We start from the raw sequence: 23,435 nt of genomic DNA on the forward strand, positions 1-23,435 counted from the left end.
TTAAAATATATATGGGTTTACATTTTTCATTCTTTTCATATTTCATTCTTAACACCCTAAATCAAAGTTCAAACACCTCCATTTGATAAGTAATACTTCATTCCCTACTCATTTTTTTCACAATTTTTGTAATGATAAATTTACACGTACTTTTTTTTTCTCAAATTATTCCTCCAATTTTTATTTTTTTTATTAATTTTGTTTATTCCATTCCAATTCATTCACTCGAGTCCCCGAACAAACACAACAAGAATTGAGCATTAGATCATTGTCTTGATCACCATGACAATCTCTACTCTTCAGCCATTAGAGTATTATTCACTCTTCTCTATGTTACTAGACACAATGTGATTATGAAAATATAGGTAATCACCCGCAAGTACTAATTGTAATAATAAATCACCGAAAATTCAATCATCCTATTTGGATTTATATCGATATTAAAATTCATAAATAATGTTAATACTAACAAGAACAATGACATCTGTAATTTTTTAATGTTTCTATGGGATGTGGCGTGACGTAGAGGACACCTATGACCTCAAGTCATTTTTTAGGTTTTTTTCCCGTGAAGGCATTGTTGCACTGGGATTCTATCTACTATCTGCATTGTTAACGAGGGAGACTAGTTCGATATCCTTCGAGTCTGGAACATCCTCAACTACTTTTGCATCTTGTGCTTCGTTTGGAAGAATTGATGAAGCTGGATCACCCTTTGATACCAAAAATAAAAGAGTGAGTGGAGCTAATCTTAGTACGTTTCGTATTAATATGGCCAACCAAAGATTATCGAAACGGGTTCTTGTGACATTCGTGAGATGAAGTAACAATCCTCCACCCCATGTTGATGAAAAAAGTCCAGCATTGTCAATAGACATAAGCAATGCAAAGAAAGTGCCTTCAATGCCAGAGGGACAAAGCTTTGAACTTAGAACAAGAAGAGGCATCCATTTTAGTGTGGCAGTCATTCGATAGATACTTTCGTCAATCACAGCAAATAAGTAGTCAGGGATTCCAAATCTTAAGTTTAGCCGTAAAACAAGAACCAGATCAAGCATCCCCGACAGACCAAGTACTAATTGAGCCCAGAAGAGTATATTCCTAAATGGATGATCTTTAAGACCATATTGATACAGAGACGCCCCCAGAAGAGATCCCACTGAACCAATTGAGAGCATGTAACCAATGGCCTCCTACATAAAGTTGATTATTATAAATATAAGGCACAACCTGGGATATTATGTTATATATAAAACTATAAAGACACCCGATTATAATTTAATAGAAGCCTTACATAATACTGTGCATAAAGAAATTTTTAACCTTTCCCGCTTTACCAACAATCATTGCCTGTCGCATACTAGTGACATGACAAATCAATGAGCTGAGATATTATCTCATATTTAAATTTTGTGAACATAAAAGGTCTCGTCAAACAAGAGATATGGGAGTGCACAAGTCTCAATTCCTTATTTCGATACTAATCAAGTGATCTTTGGGTTTTTCTTTCATGATCATAGTAGTTGGTCTCTTTTAATAGAAAGGCAGAGTAGCAATTCGGATTATGATAATATCTAGACTTGTCTATGTGATGTAACTTTAACTCATAAAGTTATAAACAGAGGTTTGATATTATACCTTAGAGAAAGTTGGGCCATCCTTTGCATCAGTGTACCAGTAGAACATGCCTTCGTATATGTTTAAGCTCAACGTGAAGGATAGATACATGTATAAACATGGTCTCCACACATCTGGGTACTTTAGTGTGTTCCACATAGAACTCGCTGCATCTTGAAATTTTAGATGTACCTAATATTAAATAGGATATTATAAATCGACACAATATTTGTGCTCTTAAATATGTTAAGTGATATATAAAAAGAAGGCAATGTACCTGTCCATATGCAAAGTTAGGTGTATGGGGTTCCTTGAGCACAAGGCCAACAACTAATAGAAGCCCTGCTGGGATGGTTAGCAATCCATAGACTCCCTGTTGCACAAGAAGATATAAGAATAATGTATATAAATGATGCCTGATAAGACTAATCTATTTTTTAATATCAAATTAGAGAAGAACACGAACCCTTGGGCCAATCAAGTGAACAAATATCCCGCTTATAGAAAATCCTATTAAAGCTCCAATTGAGGCACTCAGGGAGCATAAACTTTGCATGTCAGCAGCACGAGAAGGATAACTGCCACTTTTCTGAGCCACGCAAGCATCAATGGTCACATCAGCTATTGCAACCCCAGCACTCCCTACTAATAAAGACAATAGCGCAAATACAATATGCAGGTTTTTGTGCAATGATAGGAAGAGCATGGAAATAAGACCAAAAATGCCTGAAAATAACATGAATCAACTTAGTTTATAATGCAAGTAAACTAAAATAATGATATCCAAAATCAAAAATTAGTTGAAAACACGAAGATTATCATTATGCTGGAAACTGGAAATTAAAGGCCAATCCCTCAGCTGGTTGAGCTAGCTATAAATATTCTAGAATGAGATTTTACACTTTAAAGTTTATTGGCAGGGGAAGCTAGATAAGTAAGTTCTATTGGTTGTCTGGTAGAGGGCAACATATTTGATTTAAGATAGACATGATTTACTTGAGTTCCAAATATAATAAACCTTGTTGCACTGTTTAGACAAATCATCATTTTCACTCTTATAGTAACACAAAACATTCAATAGAGTAGTGGATGGTACAAACAAAAATATATTTATATTTAAGAAATGGGATAGGACACCACTAGATGCCCCGTGGTGTACAGAATTGACATCCCTTACAATGGAGTCTGGAGTTGCGAATTATGGTCAAATTGGAGGATTAAGATGAGAAGGGAGCAGGAAGAAGAAGATGGAATTGAGTAAATTTATCCAAAAAAGAAAAGGAAATTGAGTAATTCTAATTATTCAAAGATGTTAATAACTTAGATTAAGAACAAGCTTGTCAGTTGGTTATAGACTTGTGTCAAGCACATTCAACCCTTCATAATCTGCTTCATTTCGAGGTATCTAAAGACATTGCAGTTAAGTTCTATTAACAGGGGCTGATAAATGGAATAATCAGGATAAGTGTTCAATAAAAATCACTGAAAACAAAGTTAAGTCCCATTTAAACCTACCGCAGTTCCCTCTAGCCTTGTTGAGCATCTAGACCGAGCCTTAATAAAATCAGTTTATAAATCTTTGAAGTGTATTTGGTAAGACTTTTAAGGTTATACTTATTTTTGATAATTTTAAGTAATGTTGCATATTTCATTATAGCTGCAGATAATTATACTTAAATTTATATTTCTTTGACACTTGGTGAATAATGTTATTTTGCGGAGGTGCTAGTACATATCTCTTGCAGACAAACTGCTATGGAACAACTTGATTTATAACTAAACACCGTAGATAAATAACAAGCAATATAATAATGACTGAGTACTGTTACAAGATAGAATTGCTACTGTTCGAGACGTAGCCTCTCCCACATGTTTGAACTCTCACAATAATCAGATGCCCCCTTTGGTAACCCTACTTCCCTTTTTAACTAACCCCCAATCATTCATTACAAAAGACCATTATACCCCTCTCCCAATAATAATAAGACTTCAATCAGTTTGGGCTTCCAGCAACTTGGGCTTTCGTCTTTTTGGGCCTCCTGGCATATGTGAACAGTATGGGTGGCTGACTTGGGTTTATAGCATTACTCACGGCCCAAACAGCCACCTTGTCCTCAAGGTGGAAGGACGGAAACCTGGTGTCCAACTCTGCGAATTGTTCCCATGTGGCTTCATACTCCAGAAGTCCTTCCCATTGGATGAGCACTTCGACCCCAGCAGTTGAACTTGATTGACTTTGTCGAACCCCCAGTACCTTCTCTGGACTGCCTTCCGATACTAGTGTGTCACTGATGTTAGGTGGTAACAAAGGTGATGGAGTAGGCCCTACTGCTTTCTTTAGTTGTGAAACGTGAAAAACCGGGTGAATCCGGGAAGTAGAAGGTAAGAGAAGTTTGTAAGCAACCTTACCAATTCGTTGCACCACCTCAAATGGGCCATAGTAGCGAGCTGCCAACTTGGCACATGCTCGTGTAGCCAAGGACTGTTGGCGATACGGCTGCAGTTTGAGATACACCGAGTCTCCCACATGAAATTCCACTTCACGCCTGGATTTATCTTCTTGAAACTTCATACGCTGCTAAGCTCGTAATTACTGGAATTTCAAGTCATCAAGTATAGCATCCCTTTCCTGCAATTGGTCTTCAATGGAGGATAGTACTGTGCTTCCTGGGACGAATTTAATCAATGGTGGGGGATCTCTTCCATACAAAGCCTTAAACGGCGTATACCCGGTCGACATGTGATACGACGTGTTATACCAATATTCTGACCAGGGTAACCAAGCAGCCCAAGCACGAGGCTTGCCATTTACAAAACACCTTAGAAAATTTTCCAAACACTTGTTCACCACTTCTGTTTGTCCATCGGACTGCGGGTGGTAGGCTGTACTATGATTCAATAGAGTACCCTGCAGTCTAAAAAGTTCTTTCCAAAAGAGACTGAGAAAATTTTTATCTCGGTCAGAAACAATGGTCGTAGGGAAACCATGTAGGCAAACCACTTCCCTCATAAAAACTGAAGCCACTCCTTGTGCCGTAAATGGGTGTTTCAATGGCAAAAAGTGAGCGTATTTCGTAAGACGATCCACTACCACCAAAATAGAATCCCAACCTTGTGATTTCGGAAGTCCCTCGACAAAATCCATCGATATTGCATCCCAAACAGTAGAGGGAATGGATAGTGGGTTAAAAAGACCTGCTGGTTTGAGGGTGGATGCCTTGGATTGTTGACACACTGCACAGGCCTGCACGTATTGGGCAACCGTCTTCCTCATTCCTGGCCAAAACCAGGTAGCAGCAATGCGTTGATAGGACTTTAGTTCGCCTGAATGTCCCCCCATAGGTGTGTCATGATACGTGTGAAGTAATTTTGGAAAAAGAGAGCACCCGGGAGGAAGTACAACTCGTCCTTTGAATTTTAAAACTCCATGGTCCAAGACATACCCCTTCGGTATTGCTTGTCCTGCTGTTAAGTCTTCACTAATTTTCTTGATAAACGGGTCTTCTTGGATAATCATTCGTACTTCATCCCAATGAGTACCACTAGTGGTGATTAGGGTACTGATTTCCCCAGAAGGACCAGATTGTCGGGAGAGGGCATCTGCCACCCGATTTGAAGCCCCTGTTTTGTAGTGAATTTCAAAATCGAAACCCATTAGCTTGCTCACCCATTAGCTTGCTCACCCATTTCTGGTACTCGGGGCCTATTTCTCGTTGTTCCATCAAGAATTTCAAGCTTTGTTGGTCCGTTCGCACAATAAAACGTTGCCCACATAAATAGTGTTTCCACTTGAGGATGGCAAGTACGATGGCCATGAGTTCTTTTTCGTATATGGACTTAAGGCGAGCCCTTGTCCCCAAAATCTTGCTATAGTATGCAATAGGGTGACCATCTTGGAGTAGAACAGCTCCCAACCCAAACCCAGAGGCATCAGTTTCGAGGATGAATGCCTTGTGGAAGTTGGGCATAGCCAGAATCGGGGCTTGTGCCAAAGCCTGTTTCAAAAGCTCGAATGAAGATGTGGCTTCTTCAGTCCAACCATACTGATCTTTCTTCATTTGGTCAGTGAGGGGGCGAGCTATAGTTGCATACCCTGATATGAATTTACGATAGTACCCCGTCAGCCCTAGAAAGGAGCGCAACTGTTTTAGATTTTTAGGTTGGGGCCACTGTAGCATAGCCTCAATTTTACTCCCATCAACTGCAACCCCTTGGGCTGATATCACATGCCCTAGATAAGCCAATTGATTCTGTCCAAACTCACATTTCTCCAGATTAGCATACCCAGAAGGACCAGATTGTCGGGAGAGGGCATCTGCCACCCGATTTGAAGCCCCTGTTTTGTAGTGAATTTCAAAATCGAAACCCATTAGCTTGCTCACCCATTAGCTTGCTCACCCATTTCTGGTACTCGAGGCCTATTTCTCGTTGTTCCATCAAGAATTTCAAGCTTTGTTGGTCCGTTCGCACAATAAAACGTTGCCCACATAAATAGTGTTTCCACTTGAGGATGGCAAGTACGATGGCCATGAGTTCTTTTTCGTATATGGACTTAAGGCGAGCCCTTGTCCCCAAAATCTTGCTATAGTATGCAATAGGGTGACCATCTTGGAGTAGAACAGCTCCCAACCCAAACCCAGAGGCATCAGTTTCGAGGATGAATGCCTTGTAGAAGTTGGGCATAGCCAGAATCGGGGCCTGTGCCAAAGCCTGTTTCAAAAGCTCGAATGAAGATGTGGCTTCTTCAGTCCAACCATACTGATCTTTCTTCATTTGGTCAGTGAGGGGGCGAGCTATAGTTGCATACCCTGATATGAATTTACGATAGTACCCCGTCAGCCCTAGAATAGAGCGCAACTGTTTTAGATTTTTAGGTTGGGGCCACTGTAGCATAGCCTCAATTTTACTCCCATCAACTGCAACCCCTTGGGCTGATATCACATGCCCCAGATAAGCCAATTGATTCTGTCCAAACTCACATTTCTCCAGATTAGCATACAGTTGGTTCTCTTGCAGCGTGTGTAACCGTAGCCAAGTGTTGCTGGTGTTGTGTAGCATCGGGGCTGTAAATTAGGATGTCGTCGAAAAAGACAAGGACAAATCGACGTAAATAGGGCTTGAAGACTGTATTCATGAGAGCTTGAAAAGTAGCCGGGGCATTTTTTAAACCAAATGGCATTACAAAAAATTCGTAATGCCCTTCATGTGTCCGAAACGCGGTCTTCGTTACATCTTCGGTTCTTACCCGAATTTGATGGTAGCCTGATTTAAGGTCAAGCTTTGAGAAAACTGTAGATCCATGTAGTTCATCTAAGAGCTCGTCGATGACTGGAATGGGAAACTTGTCGGCCACTGTTACTTTGTTTAAAGCACGATAATCTACGCAGAAACGCCAAGCTCCGTTCTTCTTTTTCACCAGGATCACAGGACTAGAGAAGGGACTGTTGGAAGGTTGTATGATTCCTGCTTGTAGCATGTCCCGTACCAAGGCCTCAATCTCATTTTTCTGAGCCTGAGAGTAACGATAGGGCCTGACACTTACCGGATCTGTTCCATCTTTAAGAATAATTCCGTGCTCATGCCCCCTTGAGGGTGGTAGCCCTTTAGGCATTTCAAAAACTGACTCGTACCTCTGCAGTGTGTGCTTTAGAATTGCAGGAACCTTTGGCGGCATTTTTCTTTCATCTCCCAATTGTCCCACAGCTGATAAGGCATTTAACTCCACTAGATACCCCTGCCCTTCCTTCTTGATAGTCTTGATCATGGCTTTTAATGAAACTAACGAACGCCCCAAACTCGGATCCCCTTTAATTGTCACATTTTCCCCTCCCACCATAAATTTTAATGTTTGGGTCTTCCAATTCGTGGATACTGTGCCCAACTTTTCTAACCATTGCACACCCAAGATCACATCTGAATTTCCTAAAGCCAAAGGAAGAAAATCCTCAATCACGGTGATCCTTGGTAGTTGTACCACTACACCCTTACATTCTCCTTCTCCGCCTACTGTTTCCCCATTTCCCAGCGATACTCCAAACCCCCCTGTTTTATCCACAGACAATCCTAATTTCTGTACGGCTGTGATTGAAATGAAATTGTGAGTTGCTCCTGGATCCACCATAACCACCACACTTCTCCCCCGTATTTCTCCCCGCAACTTCATGGTTTTTGGGCTAGTAATGCCTACTACCGAATTGAGAGAAATTTCGGATTGAATCGCTTCATTCGCTTTATCCATCCCATGAGAGCACTCCTCCTCCCTCACCCCATGGTCCTCATTCTCATTTTCCCCCGTCTCACCTTGCATTAAAATGACACTTAACTCTCTTTTTTTCCAACGGTGACCCACTGACCACTTTTCGTCGCATCTGAAACACTCCCCTTTCTCCCGTTTAGCTTGCAATTCTCTTTCATTCAATCTCCTAAATTCTCCTAAAGGTTTGGCTATTGGTAACCCTCTCACACTCTTCACAGAAGGACTCGAAGGAGAAGAAGAAGAATGCGGGTATACTGATACTGAACGGTTACTTGAACTCGGAAAACTGGACTGAGATTTAAAAGAGGTGAATACCACGTACCTAATTGAGATGGGCTTGAGCTCGAACTATTGTACTTACGGTTCCCATAGCACTTCAGCTTCTCTTCCACCTTCACGGCCAATTCCATCGCATGGTCTAAACTGACTGGGCCTAAAACCCGCACCTCTGTCTTTATTTCCCCTTTTAAACCATTGATAAACTGTGCTAGTGCAATCTCCTCTGGAACTCCTGTCAATGGAGCCATTAGTTCAATAAACCGCCTCCTGTACTCCACCACATGAGTAAGTTGTTGGTGGTGCAACCACTGTTCTTGTAAACTGCACATTGAAGTAGGTCGAAATTGCCGCAACAACATTCCCTTCAATTCTGACCAATTTCTGATGGGGCGACGCCCATGTTCCCACTGATACCACAGTAACGCATCCCCGTCCAAAGATATCACCGCTGCCTCTAAAGTTTCTTCTTCCCCTAGTCGGTAAAAGTGAAAATAACGTTCTGCTCTCAAGATCCACCCATCTGGGTTTACTCCATCAAAAATGGGTAAGTCCAATTTCTTAAACTTCCAATTTGACCCAAATTGATCCCCAATTCGACCCGATCCAGACCCGGATCCGCCATTTCTACCCGACCCGAGACCCGAACCTTCCATCTGACCTGCTCCAAATCCATCCATTCCTTTTCCCCCACCCATTGAAGAGGTTGACCCGTTTAACTGAGTCGACTCAGCCGCCTTCATAGACAACACTGTAGATCTCATTTCGGCTTGAAATTTCTCCTGCTGTTCCTTGGATCTGTTGATCCTCATCTCAAAGCGCTGCATCGCTTGGTCCATGGTGACAGACAAATGATCTATGAGGGAGCTTTGTAGACCTCGAGTCGCGTTATTCACCGCTGTAGAGACATGGTCCCCCATAGTAGCTCGTAACTCCTCTATACTTTTTTCAAGCAGCTCGAGTCGAGCTTGATTCGATGGTGGCGCCCCCATTGTTCTTTGGATCTACTGCTCTGATACCTATTTGCTATGGAACAACTTGATTTATAACTAAACACCGTAGATAAATAACAAGCAATATAATAATGACTGAGTACTGTTACAAGATAGAATTGCTACTGTTCGAGACGTAGCCTCTCCCACATGTTTGAACTCTCACAATAATCAGATGCCCCCTTTGGTAACCCTACTTCCCTTTTTAACTAACCCCCAATCATTCATTACAAAAGACCATTATACCCCTCTCCCAATAATAATAAGACTTCAATCAGTTTGGGCTTCCAGCAACTTGGGCTTTCGTCTTTTTGAGCCTCCTGGCATATGTGAACAGTATGGGTGGCTGACTTGGGTTTATAGCACAAACTAGCAACATAAGGACATCAAATATGGTCTGACATGAAAACTTAAGCAACTACAATGAAGGTCTGGCTCATGGTTTTTATTAGTCCAATAAAGCTTTTTTTCCTTTTTTTTATTCCTATTAGTCTACAAGTAATAACAACAAATGGAAAGAGAAAATCAACTGCACTGGAGTTCAGACAACTTAATTTTTGCTTGTTCTTCTGCCACAAATTTTGTTCTTTTACATTGGTTCCATGAACTGTTCAGAAAGATACCACATCCCACACCTATGTTCAAGTGCCAAGTTCTAGGTGTTCTGTGCGAGTATTTCTTAAATTCAGAAGAGAATCTAACACAGATAAATACTTATACACAGTACCTCGTGTAAAGATTAGGAAAAGTGAAATTGTTACTTAATTTAGTGGTGAGAGTGGTTTAATAATTTGGGAATCAAGTACCCAAATTAAGTAAACCCTCGTTTGTTTTTTTGTAGGACACTATAGAATGAACATGAAGAGGGCGACGTGGCTACAATGGGTTTAATTCTGGCAGACTTACTAATTATATATTCACTAATAATATATAAATAATCAAGCACAACTATCTAGTGCATCAGCAGATGGTATAGGCTATTAGGGTGTCGACAGATATGCTCATACTTAATATCATTGCCGGTATTTCCATATGGTACCTTGTTAACCTTTGACATAATGAAGTAAACATATTAATATTAAAGAAGTTAGGCATTTCAAGAGGTCTCGAGTTCGTGACCACTTCGGCAGTACTCCAATACTCGTAAAATTTTAAGTCGGACTCTAAGTTTGTACATTTCCCCCAAAAGATGGACTCCCAGTTTGCATTATTTCAACATTTAGTTCTAAACTTGTACAGTTGTACTTCCAGATCATTTCCTAAGTGTTCTACATGATTGTGTAAAAGGGACAGGAGAAAATTATAGTTTAACAATAGCTAATTGTGCGTATAACCAATCAAAACAATTCAGTAAATAATCAAGTCTTAGTAAACTACCTGAAGTAATACTAAGAACACAAAATTATGTATATATACCTGCAAATATGAAATAAGGCCTTCTTCTGTACCCAAAAACTGGTACCACATCTGTTAGAAGGCCCCAGACAGGTTTGACAAGCCACGGAATATTCGTAATTCCAGAGTAAACTTGTGCTTCAGAAGGCTGTACTTTCTGCACATCTTTCATGTAATACTCTGTGCCTACCCGAGCAAGAGCTCCTCCAAGTCCTTGACTTACTCCATAAACCATTAAAACTCCGAAAACAAAGCTCCAATGCATTTCAGTAGCAAGCATTTTAAACCAATTAATTGGTCCCCAGAAACAACCACTGATCCCTTCACCGGATTCATAATATTGAACTTCCTCAGCCTCACTGGAAATCGGAAGTTCTTCCTCCACCATCACTCACTCACACAATAGTCCAGATCAAAATCAATAAGTATCCTCAGAAATGTTATCTTTAAATTTGACAAAAATTTCAGGCCCAAATTTTACAACATTAATTGAATACAATGACAATATGCTGATACTCATGCACACATGCCTCCACTGACACTCGAACCTTGAACCGTTTATTACAAAACTTACACACATGTAACTATATATTCAACAAGACAAGAAAGTCAACTAAAACCAACAATGGGATCTTGAAACTAAACTACAAACTTCTCACAGATCTTGAAACTAAGCAATTCCCTTTGCTTCTAAGTTCTAACCAAATTATATATAAAAGTCAAAAACCCTCCTCAAGAAATCTTAAGTAAAGAATATTCAAAGTGTTGCAGTTATATTTTGAATGAAGATTTGTGTATACACATGAACCAAACTTTAACCAATAAAAATACTAACTTCTAGGGGGAAACTGGCATTGTTGATCACAAAACAATTATACAACAGAAGCAGCAATAAGAAGGAAGGTATAGAAGTGAAATGGAAAAGAATGAAGATGAATTAAATTGAATTTTGTTAAAGAAGAAACAGAGGAGATACAATACAACTTGTAGAATGCAAGCTGTTGAAAGGTCCGTCTTGTCTGACTGCAGAAAAACAATTCTTAATAAGGTTAAGATTAATCGTAATTACACTACTCCCACCGTTTTTTATACATTTCAAAACTTACCTATTAGTAAAAGATTTATAATATAAAACCACTCCCACTATTTTTTATACATTTCAAAACTTACATATTAGTAACAGATTTATAATATAAAACCACACTCATTTATATCCACTACTTTTTTCAGTAACTTTATATATTTAATATTGATTGACCCCATCACTTTACCCATATTTTTACTTTTTCTTAAAACATTTCATTTTTCTTAATCTCTGTGCTCAAATCAAACGTATACAATTCAAGGGAACGGAGGAAATAACATTTAGTACATGTTTGGGGGGCAGTTGCAACCGAAAGAACAAATGAGTTTTACTTTTACCGTAAATTAGCTCTATAACTCATGCAATACACGGGCATATGTTAAATTATGCTAATTGAAATCGATTTTGCCGTAATTATTGATGAATATTTATGTTGTTGCCTAATGGATTAATAATTTATTTGTTTTGCATATGAGCATGAGTGATTGAGATATGTTTGCAATGATGCATTCGCATGAAGTAATAAATTGTGTCAGTATATGATGGAGAATAAAATAAATCATGATTTTGTAATTAATATCACATTAATTATACCCGGTTTGGACTACCGATAAAACCCATTTAAAAAGGGGCACAAAACTCTTAATATTAAATAATTTCGTGATTAATTAATACAGGTAAAATCAGTTGATAAGTAAAGTCCAAATAAGGATACAATTTCTTGGAGATCGGCCTCCAAGAAACCTCATGAGATAAGGAGTCAATTTCCTGCATTCTAGGACTCCAAGTCTTCTAACCATAATCCAATTCAAATGCATCACATGCCTATATAAGGGGTCTCACCCCACAAATCAGAACTACGTTTTTTGATTTGATCCTTAGCACACATCAAGGTACATAGGCATCTTGTGAAGGAAGATTGAGTCACGAAACACGAGAGCAGTCAAATAAAGTCTCGAAGCTCACGAACCCTAGCATTAAATAAATTATAGTTTTTCACCCATAATATTTGGCGCCGTCTGTGGGAAAGCATAACAATAAATATGGTAAACATGTAGAGCAGAAACAATGCCCCTGAAGAGGCACCAACTGGGACGGCCCAAACAATCTCCTCAGTGGTGGAGATACCCGCGCACTCAACGGATGCCTCCACTCAAGGAGGGATCACAACAGGGGGATCTGAAGTCCAGCCATAAGGGACGAATCCCCCGATTCTTCAAGGGACGAATCCCCAATTTCAACAGCTATATGCACCTGTAAATCCTCAACCCGCTGGGTATCAGCACTCAATGATCGTGGCCACTAACCCCCTTACGGGATGCCCTCGTACCCCGATGTTGGAGGAAATGGACACTCTAACCGGAGTGCAACACAAGGGCGAACGCCCCAATATATACGTGGTTTGGCTCGTATCCCAGAGGGTTAAGAGTTCTTTGGACCCTATTCTAACAAAGACTCCGAATCATCGGACGACGAGATCGTTCCAAGGAGGAGGCGTGCTGATAAGGAACCAATGCCTATTACCAACCAGCGGCCCATGAGCACTCAAGGGATGAATCCCCAAGATGTTCAAGAGAGGATCAAGGCTCATAAAGATGAGATCCAAAGGCTGAAGCGCGACCCGGAGGTGCGCCTGACCTCAAGACCCCCACTTGCTGCGAGGCAAAGAGATTTTCCTCCAATCATAGATCTGGATGGTCCAATACCAAGAAGGGTTGTTGCCCCGAGGGCTGATCCAAGTGATTTAATGCCCCTAGGAGATCTTGATGATCCAACTCCTCCATTCATTGAAGATATAGTGAATGCCCACATCTTAAGGAAATTTAAGATGCCCACAATCACCACTATCAAAGTATATGATGGTACTGGTGACCCAGCTAATCATGTCAGGACGTTCTCTAATGCCCTGTTGTTACAGCCCGTGATTGACGCTATTAAGTGTCAGGCCTTTACCCAAACTCTAGCGGGTATGGCTCAAAGGTGGTACAACCGACTACCCCAAACTCAATTTGATCTTTTAAGGATTTAAGCCGAGCTTCCATCAAGCAATTTATTAGCGGCAGAATTCATGAGAAAAGTTATGCATCCCTTATGAGTATTGTTCAAGGAGCAAAGCAGTTCTTAAGAGACTATCTGAATTGTTTCATAAAGGAAGCCTTGAAGGTCCCAGATCTTGACGATAAGGTAGCTATGATAGTACTACAGCAAGGGACTAGATATAAGTTCTTCAAGATGTTCTTAGCTAAGCGCCCTCCTGAAAGCATGTTGCAGCTCCAAGATAGGGCCGGAAAGTATATCAAGGTGGAGGAGAGTATGAAGAAGATAGTGGTGAACAATGAGCCTTCTGGTGGCAAGAAGCGAAAGATTGATCAGGAATACAACACCAAGCACAAGTAACCTAGAGTTGAGAAGGACGTTGACTCAACCCCGATGAAGGGAGGGCCTGGAAAAAAGTTTACCGAATATGCTAGGCTTAATGCTCTCAGGAACCAGATCTTGATGGAAATCGAAAAAGATAGGGATGTTCGTTGGCCTAAAACCTTGAAGGTTGATCCCGCAAAGCTAGATAAAAGAAAATATTTTAGATTCCACAAGGACGCTGGTCATGACACCGATGAGTGCCGATAACTGAAGGAGAAAGAAATAATAATGGAGGAAGGAATTTCGATGATCGTAGGAGGGATCAAGATGATTAGGGGCGAAACCCTCAACCCCGAGGGCCCATGATAAACACGGTCTTTGGAGGACCGACTGCTGCTAGATCGTCTAAAAACTCAAGAAAATATTATGCTAGAGAAGTCATGCACATAGTGGGGAAAGCTCTGAAAAGGGCCAGGAAAAGAGTAGGAATGGTATTTGATTATTTCAACTTGGAAGGAGTCAAGTTTCCCAATGACGATCCCCTAGTCATAACAACCATAATAGGGAACAGCCCTGTGAAAAGAGTCCTTGTAGACAATGGGGCATCAGTGGACATCGTACTCTATGATACCTTTATAAGGATGGGTTACAATGATTCTCAATTAACCCCAACTGACATGTCGATATATGGTTTCGCTGGAGTCGAGTGCCCAGTGGAAGGAATAATTAAGCTACCTTTAACAATGGGATCAGGAGCCAAGACAAGCCATGCAGATGTTAAACTTTGTGGTAGTAAAGGCTGGGTAAAAATATAATGTGATCATGGGAAGGACATCTATCCATGCCTTCAAGGAAGTCCTTCGTCTTACCATTCCGTGATTAAGTTTCCAACTAGAAAAGGAATAGGAGAAGAAAGGGGAGACCAGAAGATGGCTAGAAGTTGTTATTAGCCTCGCTAAGGGCAGATGGAGTAGGGGGCAGGTCTTGCCCATTGAAGATCTGGATATCCGTGAGAATGATAAGAAATTAGGGAAGCCTGCAGAAGACTTGATCCTGGTTTCTTTGGCTCCCAAGGACCCCGAAAAAGTATCTTTCATTGGAGCATCATCGGAGGAGCCCCTTAAAGGGAAGTTAGTAAGTTTCTTGCAAGGGAATAATGATGTGTTTGCGTGGTCGGCAGCAGATATGCCCGACATAGATCCAAAATTGATCACCCACAAGTTGAACGTGGATCCTAATCGGAAGACCGTGAAGAAAAAGAAAAGGCGTTTTTCCCCTGAAAGGAAGGAAGCCATTAAGCAAGAAATGGAGAAGCTCTTAGAGGCTGGTTTCATTGAATAGATACAATTTCTAGAATGGTTAACAAATCCTGTAATGGTAAAGAAGGCTAATGGAAAATAGAAAATGTGTGTGGATTTCATGATCTAAATGATGCATGCCCAAAGGATTGTTTCCCGTTGCCGAGGATAGCTACTCTGATAGATTCAACTGCGGGTCACGAGATGCTAAGCTTTATGGATGAGTTCAATGGTTATAATCAGATCAAGATACATAAGGATGACATCCCAAAGGTATCATTCATCACCGACTTTGGTGTTTTTTGTTATTTTTTTTATGGCATCTTGTTAGGGATAGAACACGCGCTAATATTCACGCAAGTATACGTGATCGCAAGTAATATAGAATTAATTCTAGTTCGTTCCAACAGGGACTGGTTTAAGTTAATTTTAATCAATGTACTTATGCAACAATGGTATGGTTATTATCCAATGCTAAGACGAATAACAAATTGAGGATGTTAACTACAATTAACTAAGAGATTATACTAAGGAACATTAACTAAGAGAATAAAGAGAGTTGAATACTATATAACACAAACATGGGATTCAAACTTTATTAAATACTTCATTCAATAGCCTTTTCATTCTTAACTTTAGAATGCAATGGTGATGACACTAATCAAATAACATGAAACTGATAAACGCCAACTTTCGTTGTACGAATACCATACTACCAGACATCCACAAAAGATATAGAAGCTAAATAGACACCAATTATATTGAGACCCTATATGTCTATAGAATTTGACAACATAACGGTTTAATGCACAAGTTATCTATTGTGATTACATAGGGCAAGTAAGATGGTTAAAATTACCTACGAATCATGCATATCAAATACATGAACCTATGCTAGTATGGCAAGTTCTAAACCCCTAAATTCACTTTCACTTCATTAGAGATTAACACACTATCTTATAAGTTCGCGACGCTCATAAGACGAATAAGCACAACCAATACTAGGATATCATGCAATCACCACACACTAAGGCACTGAAAAAAATTAACTAAAGAAATCCATAAATAAATCCGTTAGAACCCCACGATAGGGATTAGCCCATAATCGGACTCATCATCAACATGGGTTCAGATGAAAGCGAGGTATAATAAACGTAGTCTTTATACTGAATAAATAATAAACCAAGTACGTTACATAGGAGTATAGGTTCACAAGCAAGAAAACTAGCATCCAAAACTACAACTTAAAATAAAGAATCACAAGAATAAACTAGATCCTCTTCGTCTTGGTTGATTTATGCTCTACGGTCTTCTTACGCCTTCTCCTTAAGATCTGGTACGTCTTGTTATGAAAAAATGAACATAAGTTATGTTTATATAGCAGCCCATGCAGATTAGAAGTCTTCTGGATCAAAATCAGAGTAAAAACATGATTCTTTGAATTTGACCTGGCGCGGCCGCACGCTTCACCAGCACGGGCGCGCTACACTTCTGCAATCCTGGCGCAGCCACGCGCTGGCTCTTTGGAAAAATTTCTGAATTCTTCTTTTCTTGCTGGTTAAGATGGTCTTTTCATGAGCTTTTATTCTAGACACCATCCTTACAACAATTTAGCATCAAAACAATGCTAGATCACCTGACTTCCTGATATAAGCCTGAAATGCAAAATACTACAAAAACACGTTAAAAACACCAACAACTTGAGTACAAAATACCAATCCAATGCTTTAAGGAGTGTTATAAAGTGACATAAATGCCACTCAACATACCCCCAAACTTGAATCGATGCTTGTCCTCAAGCATAAACAGACTCAAAGAATAAGAAATAAAAAAAATGCATGAATGCAAACTATATCAATGCAACGATCCCCATAGAATAACTAAACCAATCAACAAGCAACATCTCAACAAATGCAGTTAATCGCACAAAGATCAATCAAATCCCACTAATCAACTTACAATCCAAAAATGTGCGTGTGTGCAAATGCTTATAGATATACTATCGTAACTAGATCAATAATCATGACTCACTAATCATCAAGGCTATCACAAGGTTATAAATAGAATAAAAAGCTAAACTCAAAATAACTTACAACACTTCAATTCTTATATCGGAGTTATTATATGGATTCATGCTTTTATTCACAACACATAAACAACACAAATATGCTTATTTGATCGTGCAATGGGTGAGGTCCATAAAAGACTTATACAATAATACCCATGTAGCGAGCGTTAGGTTAGTGGATCCCAGACTATAAAAGCCTTAGCTCACTAGGCACAAAGTCCCCTATGAACTTAATAACTCGAGTACTAAAGAGCCCACTCGTGATCAATTATGCATAAACACATCTTTTTTTTTCTTTTTTCTTTTTTTTTCTTTTTTTCATCATTTCTGAACGAGTGTGTTTCGCTCCATCTCCTTCAACCCTAGACCACTCTTATAAAATGAGCCGGCTACTAGCCATTTGACACCTAGCCACAACAACTAGCAATGAAATCTAATTTACTCCAATTTTTAAATATCCATGTTATTTTATCATTAGGAGAATATCCTAAATTCTAAATGTAAACAAGTGATTAAACCTTGACAAACAAATAAACCATGACCATGATCTAGCACACAAATAACCTATAAGACTTAGTGAAATACAAGTGTCTCTAACATGCAAGTCAACACGATAAGATTTAACATTACTAAGCACGACATCACTACACTAGCATCAATATCACAAATTAATCAGAAAAATCATCTAAGGGGTCATGCTATAATGCAAATGCATAAAGCTATATGAACAATCTATCATACAAAAAAACTACTACATGGCAAATATGCAATTATATGAACTAAACTAGCATGAATATGCAAACTATATACGACTCACACAAAATACATAATCCTTAACTACTACTCCCAAACTTAAAATATTCACTATCCTCGGTGAAGTTAATAGCAAGGATTTAGGCATACCTACTCAGAATCAGGGTCATCACCCTCAAGGGTTGGAGTGTCAGGAGTGTCTAGAGGCGGATATACAAAATCATCACCGAATACTGGCCACTGGATGTCAACTCCTGTGGCTCTGAATGCAGTCCCTAATGCCTGGGTAAGGTCATGTGCAAAGCGATTATGGATGTCATGCATCGCATCCATCCTCCTCAACAAGCGCCTATACTACGTTGAAATCATCCTAGCACTGCCTTGCTGCTGCTGCTGCGATCTCAAAGGACCGGCCTCTCCCAATTCAGCTCTCCTAGCTACGCTACTCACCTGCGTCATGCCACCAATATATGCCTGAGGAGCTGGCCTTCCACCTGGCAGATGGTCATAAGAATATCCAAGCCCCTTAAGATCGGGCTTCCCACCATACCACTCTGTCATATTCAACAGCGTCGAACTCAAATCCAAATTAAACTCCTCCGGAGTCTTCTCATTCCAATTTTCCTGTTCTGGCCTCCTCTCGGGTTGCTCAATCACCCTACTAATAGCCTCTGCACTATACTCCACCATCATCCCCCTAACCACCGTGAAATCGTTCTTCTCCGCTTTATCATTCGCGTAGAACTCATGCACTATACTCATGGGCACAGCAGCGGGTGTCTCGTAAAATGCAACCTAGCCCATCTCCAATATCATCTCCAACAACTTACCATCTTTTCCCGATGGCAGAAAACCACGCTCCTTAGATATAGGCTTTGAAAGCAACCTCGCATACTCCGCTTCAGCCTCGGGAGTTGAAAACCTGGGCCTCACACCACCCGCACTCGAAGAATCAGTGGTAGAATTTCGAGATCAAGTAGACAATAAAACGACACTAACTACCTCACGGTTTGTCGTATCCCCATAGTAGTGCTTCAACCTCTGTCCATTCACTTTGAACACTTGGCCTGAATCATTCTCAAAAATCTTCACAGCTCCATGCGGAAACATAGTTTTGATTATGAAAGGCCCGGACCATCTCGACTTCATTTTACCAGGAAAAAGACGGAGACGGGAGTTAAACAAAAGAACTTGTTGCCCCGACACAAATGATTTAAGCACCAGACCCCTATCGTGCCACCTCTTGACTTTCTCCTTATACATTTTGTTGTTTTCAAATGCTTGAATCCGAAATTCGTCGAGTTCATTCAATTGAAGCATTCTTTTCTTTCCAGCTGCATCCAAATCAAGGTTCAACTTCTTCGAAGCCCAATATGCTTTATGCTCGAGCTCCACAGGCAAATGACACCCCTTACCATAAACCAACTAAAATGGCGACATTCCTAACAAAGTTTTGTATGTTGTTCTATATGCCCAAACAGCTTCATTAAGCTTCAAAGACCAATCCTTCCTTGATGGACACACCACTTTCTCTAAAATATGCTTGATCTCTCTGTTAGACACTTCAGCTTGACCATTAGTCTGAGGATGGTAGGCTATAGCAATGCGATGATTCACATTATACCTCTACATCATAGCAGTGAACTTGCGATTGCAGAAATGAGATCCCTCGTCACTGATATGACTCTTAGAGTCCCAAATCGTGTGAATATCTGCTTATGAAGAAAATTAAGCACTACTTTCGCATCATTTATCGGCAAAACTCTAACTTCAACCCATTTTGACACATAATCGACCGCCAACAAGATATATTGATTATTGCAAGATGAGACAAACGGCCCCATGAAGTCGATTCCCAAAACATCAAAGATTTCAACCTCGAGAAGCACATTAAGAGGTATCTCATCCCTTTTAGACATACTACCCACATGTTGGCATCGATCACACTTCAAAACAAAGTGATGCACATCCTTAAACAATGTAGGCCAGAAAAATCCCGCTTGAAGGACATGAGCCGCTGTCTTCTCTCCACCATAATGGCCTCCATAAACAGTCGAATGACAGTCTCGTAAGATCCCCCCATTTTGCTGTACGGGATACATCTCTTGATGATTTGGTCAGCTCATTGCCTAAGCAAATATGGTTCATCCTACATGTATCACTTTACCTCATGAAGAAACTTCTTCCTTTGAGCATACGACAAGTCTGGAGGCATGATATTACTCACAAGGTAGTTCACAATGTCTGCAAACTATGGTTCTTCTTCTTATACCCCAAACAGCTGCTCATCGGGAAAAGACTCATTTATCAATGTCTTATCTTGTGAAGTTGCACTTGGGTCTTCCAAACGAGAGAGATGATCAGCGACTTGATTCTCAGTACCTTTTCTGTCTTTGATCTCTAATTTAAATTCCTGAAGCAAAAGAACCCATCTATTCAATCTAGGCTTTGAGTCCTTCTTCGAGACGAGATATCGAATCGCAGCGTGATCAGTGAAAACTGCCACCTTTATCCCAAGCAAATAAGATCAAAATTTCTAAAAACCGTATATAATGGCCAAAAGTTCTTTCTCAGTAGTAGTATAATTTAGTTGAGCACCATTAAGGGTCTTACTAGCATAGTAGACCACATGAAATATGTTGTTCTTCCTCTACCAAAGAATTGCTCCAACTGCATAGTCACTTGCATCGCACATCATCTCAAAAGGTTCAGTCCAATCAGGTACATTTATGACAAGTGTCATGATCAAACTCTTCTTCAAGAATTCAAAAGCAGCTAGGCACTCGTCATCAAACTTGAACGAGACATCCTTCTCCAGAAGATTGCACAAGGGTTTAGAGATTTTAGAGAAGTCATTGATGAACCGTCTATAGAAACCCGCATGACCAAGAAAGCTACGAACTTCCTCGACAGAAATTGGTGGAGGAAAATTTTCAATGACCTCCACATTGGCTTTGTCCACCTCAAGACCTTTACTAGAGACCTTGTGACCAAGAATAATGCCCTGTCGCACCATAAAGTGACATTTTTCCCAGTTGAGAACCAGATTGGTCTCAACAAACCTTTTAAGAACTGCGCCAAGATTTTATAAGCACTCATCAAAAGAATCACCAAACACAGAGAAATCGTCCATAAACACCTCCACATTTTGACCAATCATGTCAGAGAATATAGCCATCATGCATCTCTGAAATGTGGCAGGTGCTTCACACAAACCAAAAAAAACTCTTATAAAGGTGAAAGTACCAAATGGACAAGTGAACGTAGTCTTTTCCTGATCCTCTGGAGCGATGCAAATCTGATTATAGCCCGAATAGCCATCCAAAAGACAATAGTACTCATGCCCAGCCAATCTATCAAGCATCTGATCAATAAAAGGCAGAGGGAAGTGATCCTTTCTCGTAGCCTTGTTCAGCTTCTTGTAGTACATGCAAACTCTCTACCCCATGACTGTTCGAGTAGGAATGAGCTCATTCTTCTCATTAGCAACAACGATGATACCTCTTTTCTTTGGAACACACTGAACTTGACTCACTTACAAACTGTCAGAAATGGGATAGATGGTCCCTGCATCTAGCTACTTGAGAATTTCCTTCTTCACAACTTCTTTCATGATTAGATTGAGCCTTCTCTGTTGCTCAACAGTAGGCTTGCTACCTTCCCCTAGCAGAATTTTATGCATGCAATACGAATGGCTGATTACCTTAATATCTGCTATAGTCCATCCAATTCCCAATTTTAACTCTCTCAGAATTCTTAAGAGTTTTTCCTCATCACTACCTGAAAGGTCTGATGCAATAACCACAGGCAAAGTAGATGCATCACTTGAAAAAGCATACCTTAAGTGTTCAGACAATGGTTTAAGCTCAAGTGTAGGAGCTTCCTCAATAGATGGTTTGAGGCACTTTAGAGATTTGTTCAGCTCCTCCATTCTAAGAGATTCAAAAGGCATATCCATCTTTCACTTCCAGGGAGAAGCTTTCAGATATTACAACTACTCATCAGCTTTATCATCTTCACAATCTGAATTCCCCAACAAAGCTTTTTCAAGGCATCAGACCTCAGAAATTGATCAAGTTCTGAAGTGAGCACAGAATTGACCAACTCCACCTTTAAGCACTCCTCATTTTTCGTAGGGAATTTCATGGCATTGAACACATTAAAAGTTACATCCTGATCCAATGCTCGCATAGTAAGCTCACCCTTCTGGACATCAATCAAGGTTCATCCCATAGCCAAGAATGGTCTTCCCAAGATTATGGGAATCTTCTTATCCTCCTCGAAATCAAGAATTACAAAATCAGCAGGAAATATGAGTTTATTAACCTTGACCAAAACATCCTCCACAATGCCTCGTGGGTATGTAATAGAATGATCAACCAACTGTAAGGTCATATAAGTAGGCTTTGGATCAAGTAGGTCCAACTTCTTGAAGATCGACAAGGGCATCAGATTGATGCTAGCTCCCAAATCACATAAGCATTTGTCAAATGAAACTTTTCCAATGGTTTAAGGAATAGTGAAGCTTCCAGGATCTTTGAGCTTCGGAGGCAATTTCTGTTGTAGCACATCACTGTATTCCTTCGTGAGAGCAACGGTCTCTAAGTCATCAAGCTTCACCTTCCAAGAGAGAATACCTTTCATAAAATCCGCATGACTAGGCATATGTTCAAGAGCTTCAGTGAAAGGTATGTTGATATGAAGTTTCTTGAACACCTCCAGAAACTTCTCTTATACAGCTTTTTCTTCTGCAGCCTCTTAGGAAAAAGAGGTGGAGGATAGATCTGCTTCTCCCCTGTATTACCCTCAAGAGGAGTGTGTTCAACAGTAGTCTTCCTAGGTTCCACTTCAGCTTCCTTCTGCACTTTTTCTTCAGCAACAACTTCTTCATCCGAAACTTGAGATTGTTTGGGATTTGTAACCTTCCCAGACCTCAATGTAATTTCCTTTACCTGCTCCTTAGCTTCCCTCTTTCCTAGCACTTCAGTGTCACTAGGGAGTGTACCAGGTTGACGATTTAGCAAGGCATTGGCAATTTGTCCAATTTGATTTTCCAAGGTCTTGATAGATACCGCTTGGCTCTTACACATGAACCTCAACTCCTCCATTCAGATTTTCATTAGACTGTTGCAGCTGGAGTTGTTGTCTTAGTGCATATCGCGGTTGCTGAAAACCAGGAGGGTTGTACTACTTTGTTGGATACTGCTAATAAGGTTGTTAAACCGCATTATGAGAATTGCTCCAACTGAAGTTAGGATGATTGCGGTTGTTAGGATGATAAGTGGGTGGCTGGTACAGGCTGCTGCGACCTCTAAAAGTTGCTCACGAACTGAGC

General features: G+C 40.2%; 2 protein-coding genes across 2 annotated transcripts; one reads left to right on the forward strand and one right to left on the reverse strand.

Annotated features, from left to right (window-relative positions):
* Positions 1 to 399: 399 nt before the first annotated feature.
* Positions 400 to 11,562, reverse strand: LOC141671347 (putative folate-biopterin transporter 2). Its single transcript, XM_074477555.1, has 5 exons — positions 10,558 to 11,562; positions 2,084 to 2,343; positions 1,895 to 1,990; positions 1,639 to 1,809; positions 400 to 1,193 (listed from the first exon to the last, which is right to left on the reverse strand). Exons 1-5 carry the CDS (start codon positions 10,922 to 10,924, stop codon positions 594 to 596), a joined length of 1,494 nt encoding a protein of 497 aa, XP_074333656.1. The 5' UTR covers positions 10,925 to 11,562; the 3' UTR covers positions 400 to 593.
* Positions 11,563 to 14,469: 2,907 nt separating this feature from the next.
* On the forward strand, positions 14,470 to 15,322 carry LOC141674079 (uncharacterized). Its single transcript, XM_074480805.1, has 2 exons — positions 14,470 to 14,784; positions 14,888 to 15,322. Exons 1-2 carry the CDS (start codon positions 14,470 to 14,472, stop codon positions 15,320 to 15,322), a joined length of 750 nt encoding a protein of 249 aa, XP_074336906.1.
* Positions 15,323 to 23,435: the final 8,113 nt, after the last annotated feature.

Source organism: Apium graveolens, chromosome 7 (assembly GCF_009905375.1).
Source record: "Apium graveolens cultivar Ventura chromosome 7, ASM990537v1, whole genome shotgun sequence".
NCBI classification, from domain to species: Eukaryota; Viridiplantae; Streptophyta; class Magnoliopsida; order Apiales; family Apiaceae; genus Apium; species Apium graveolens.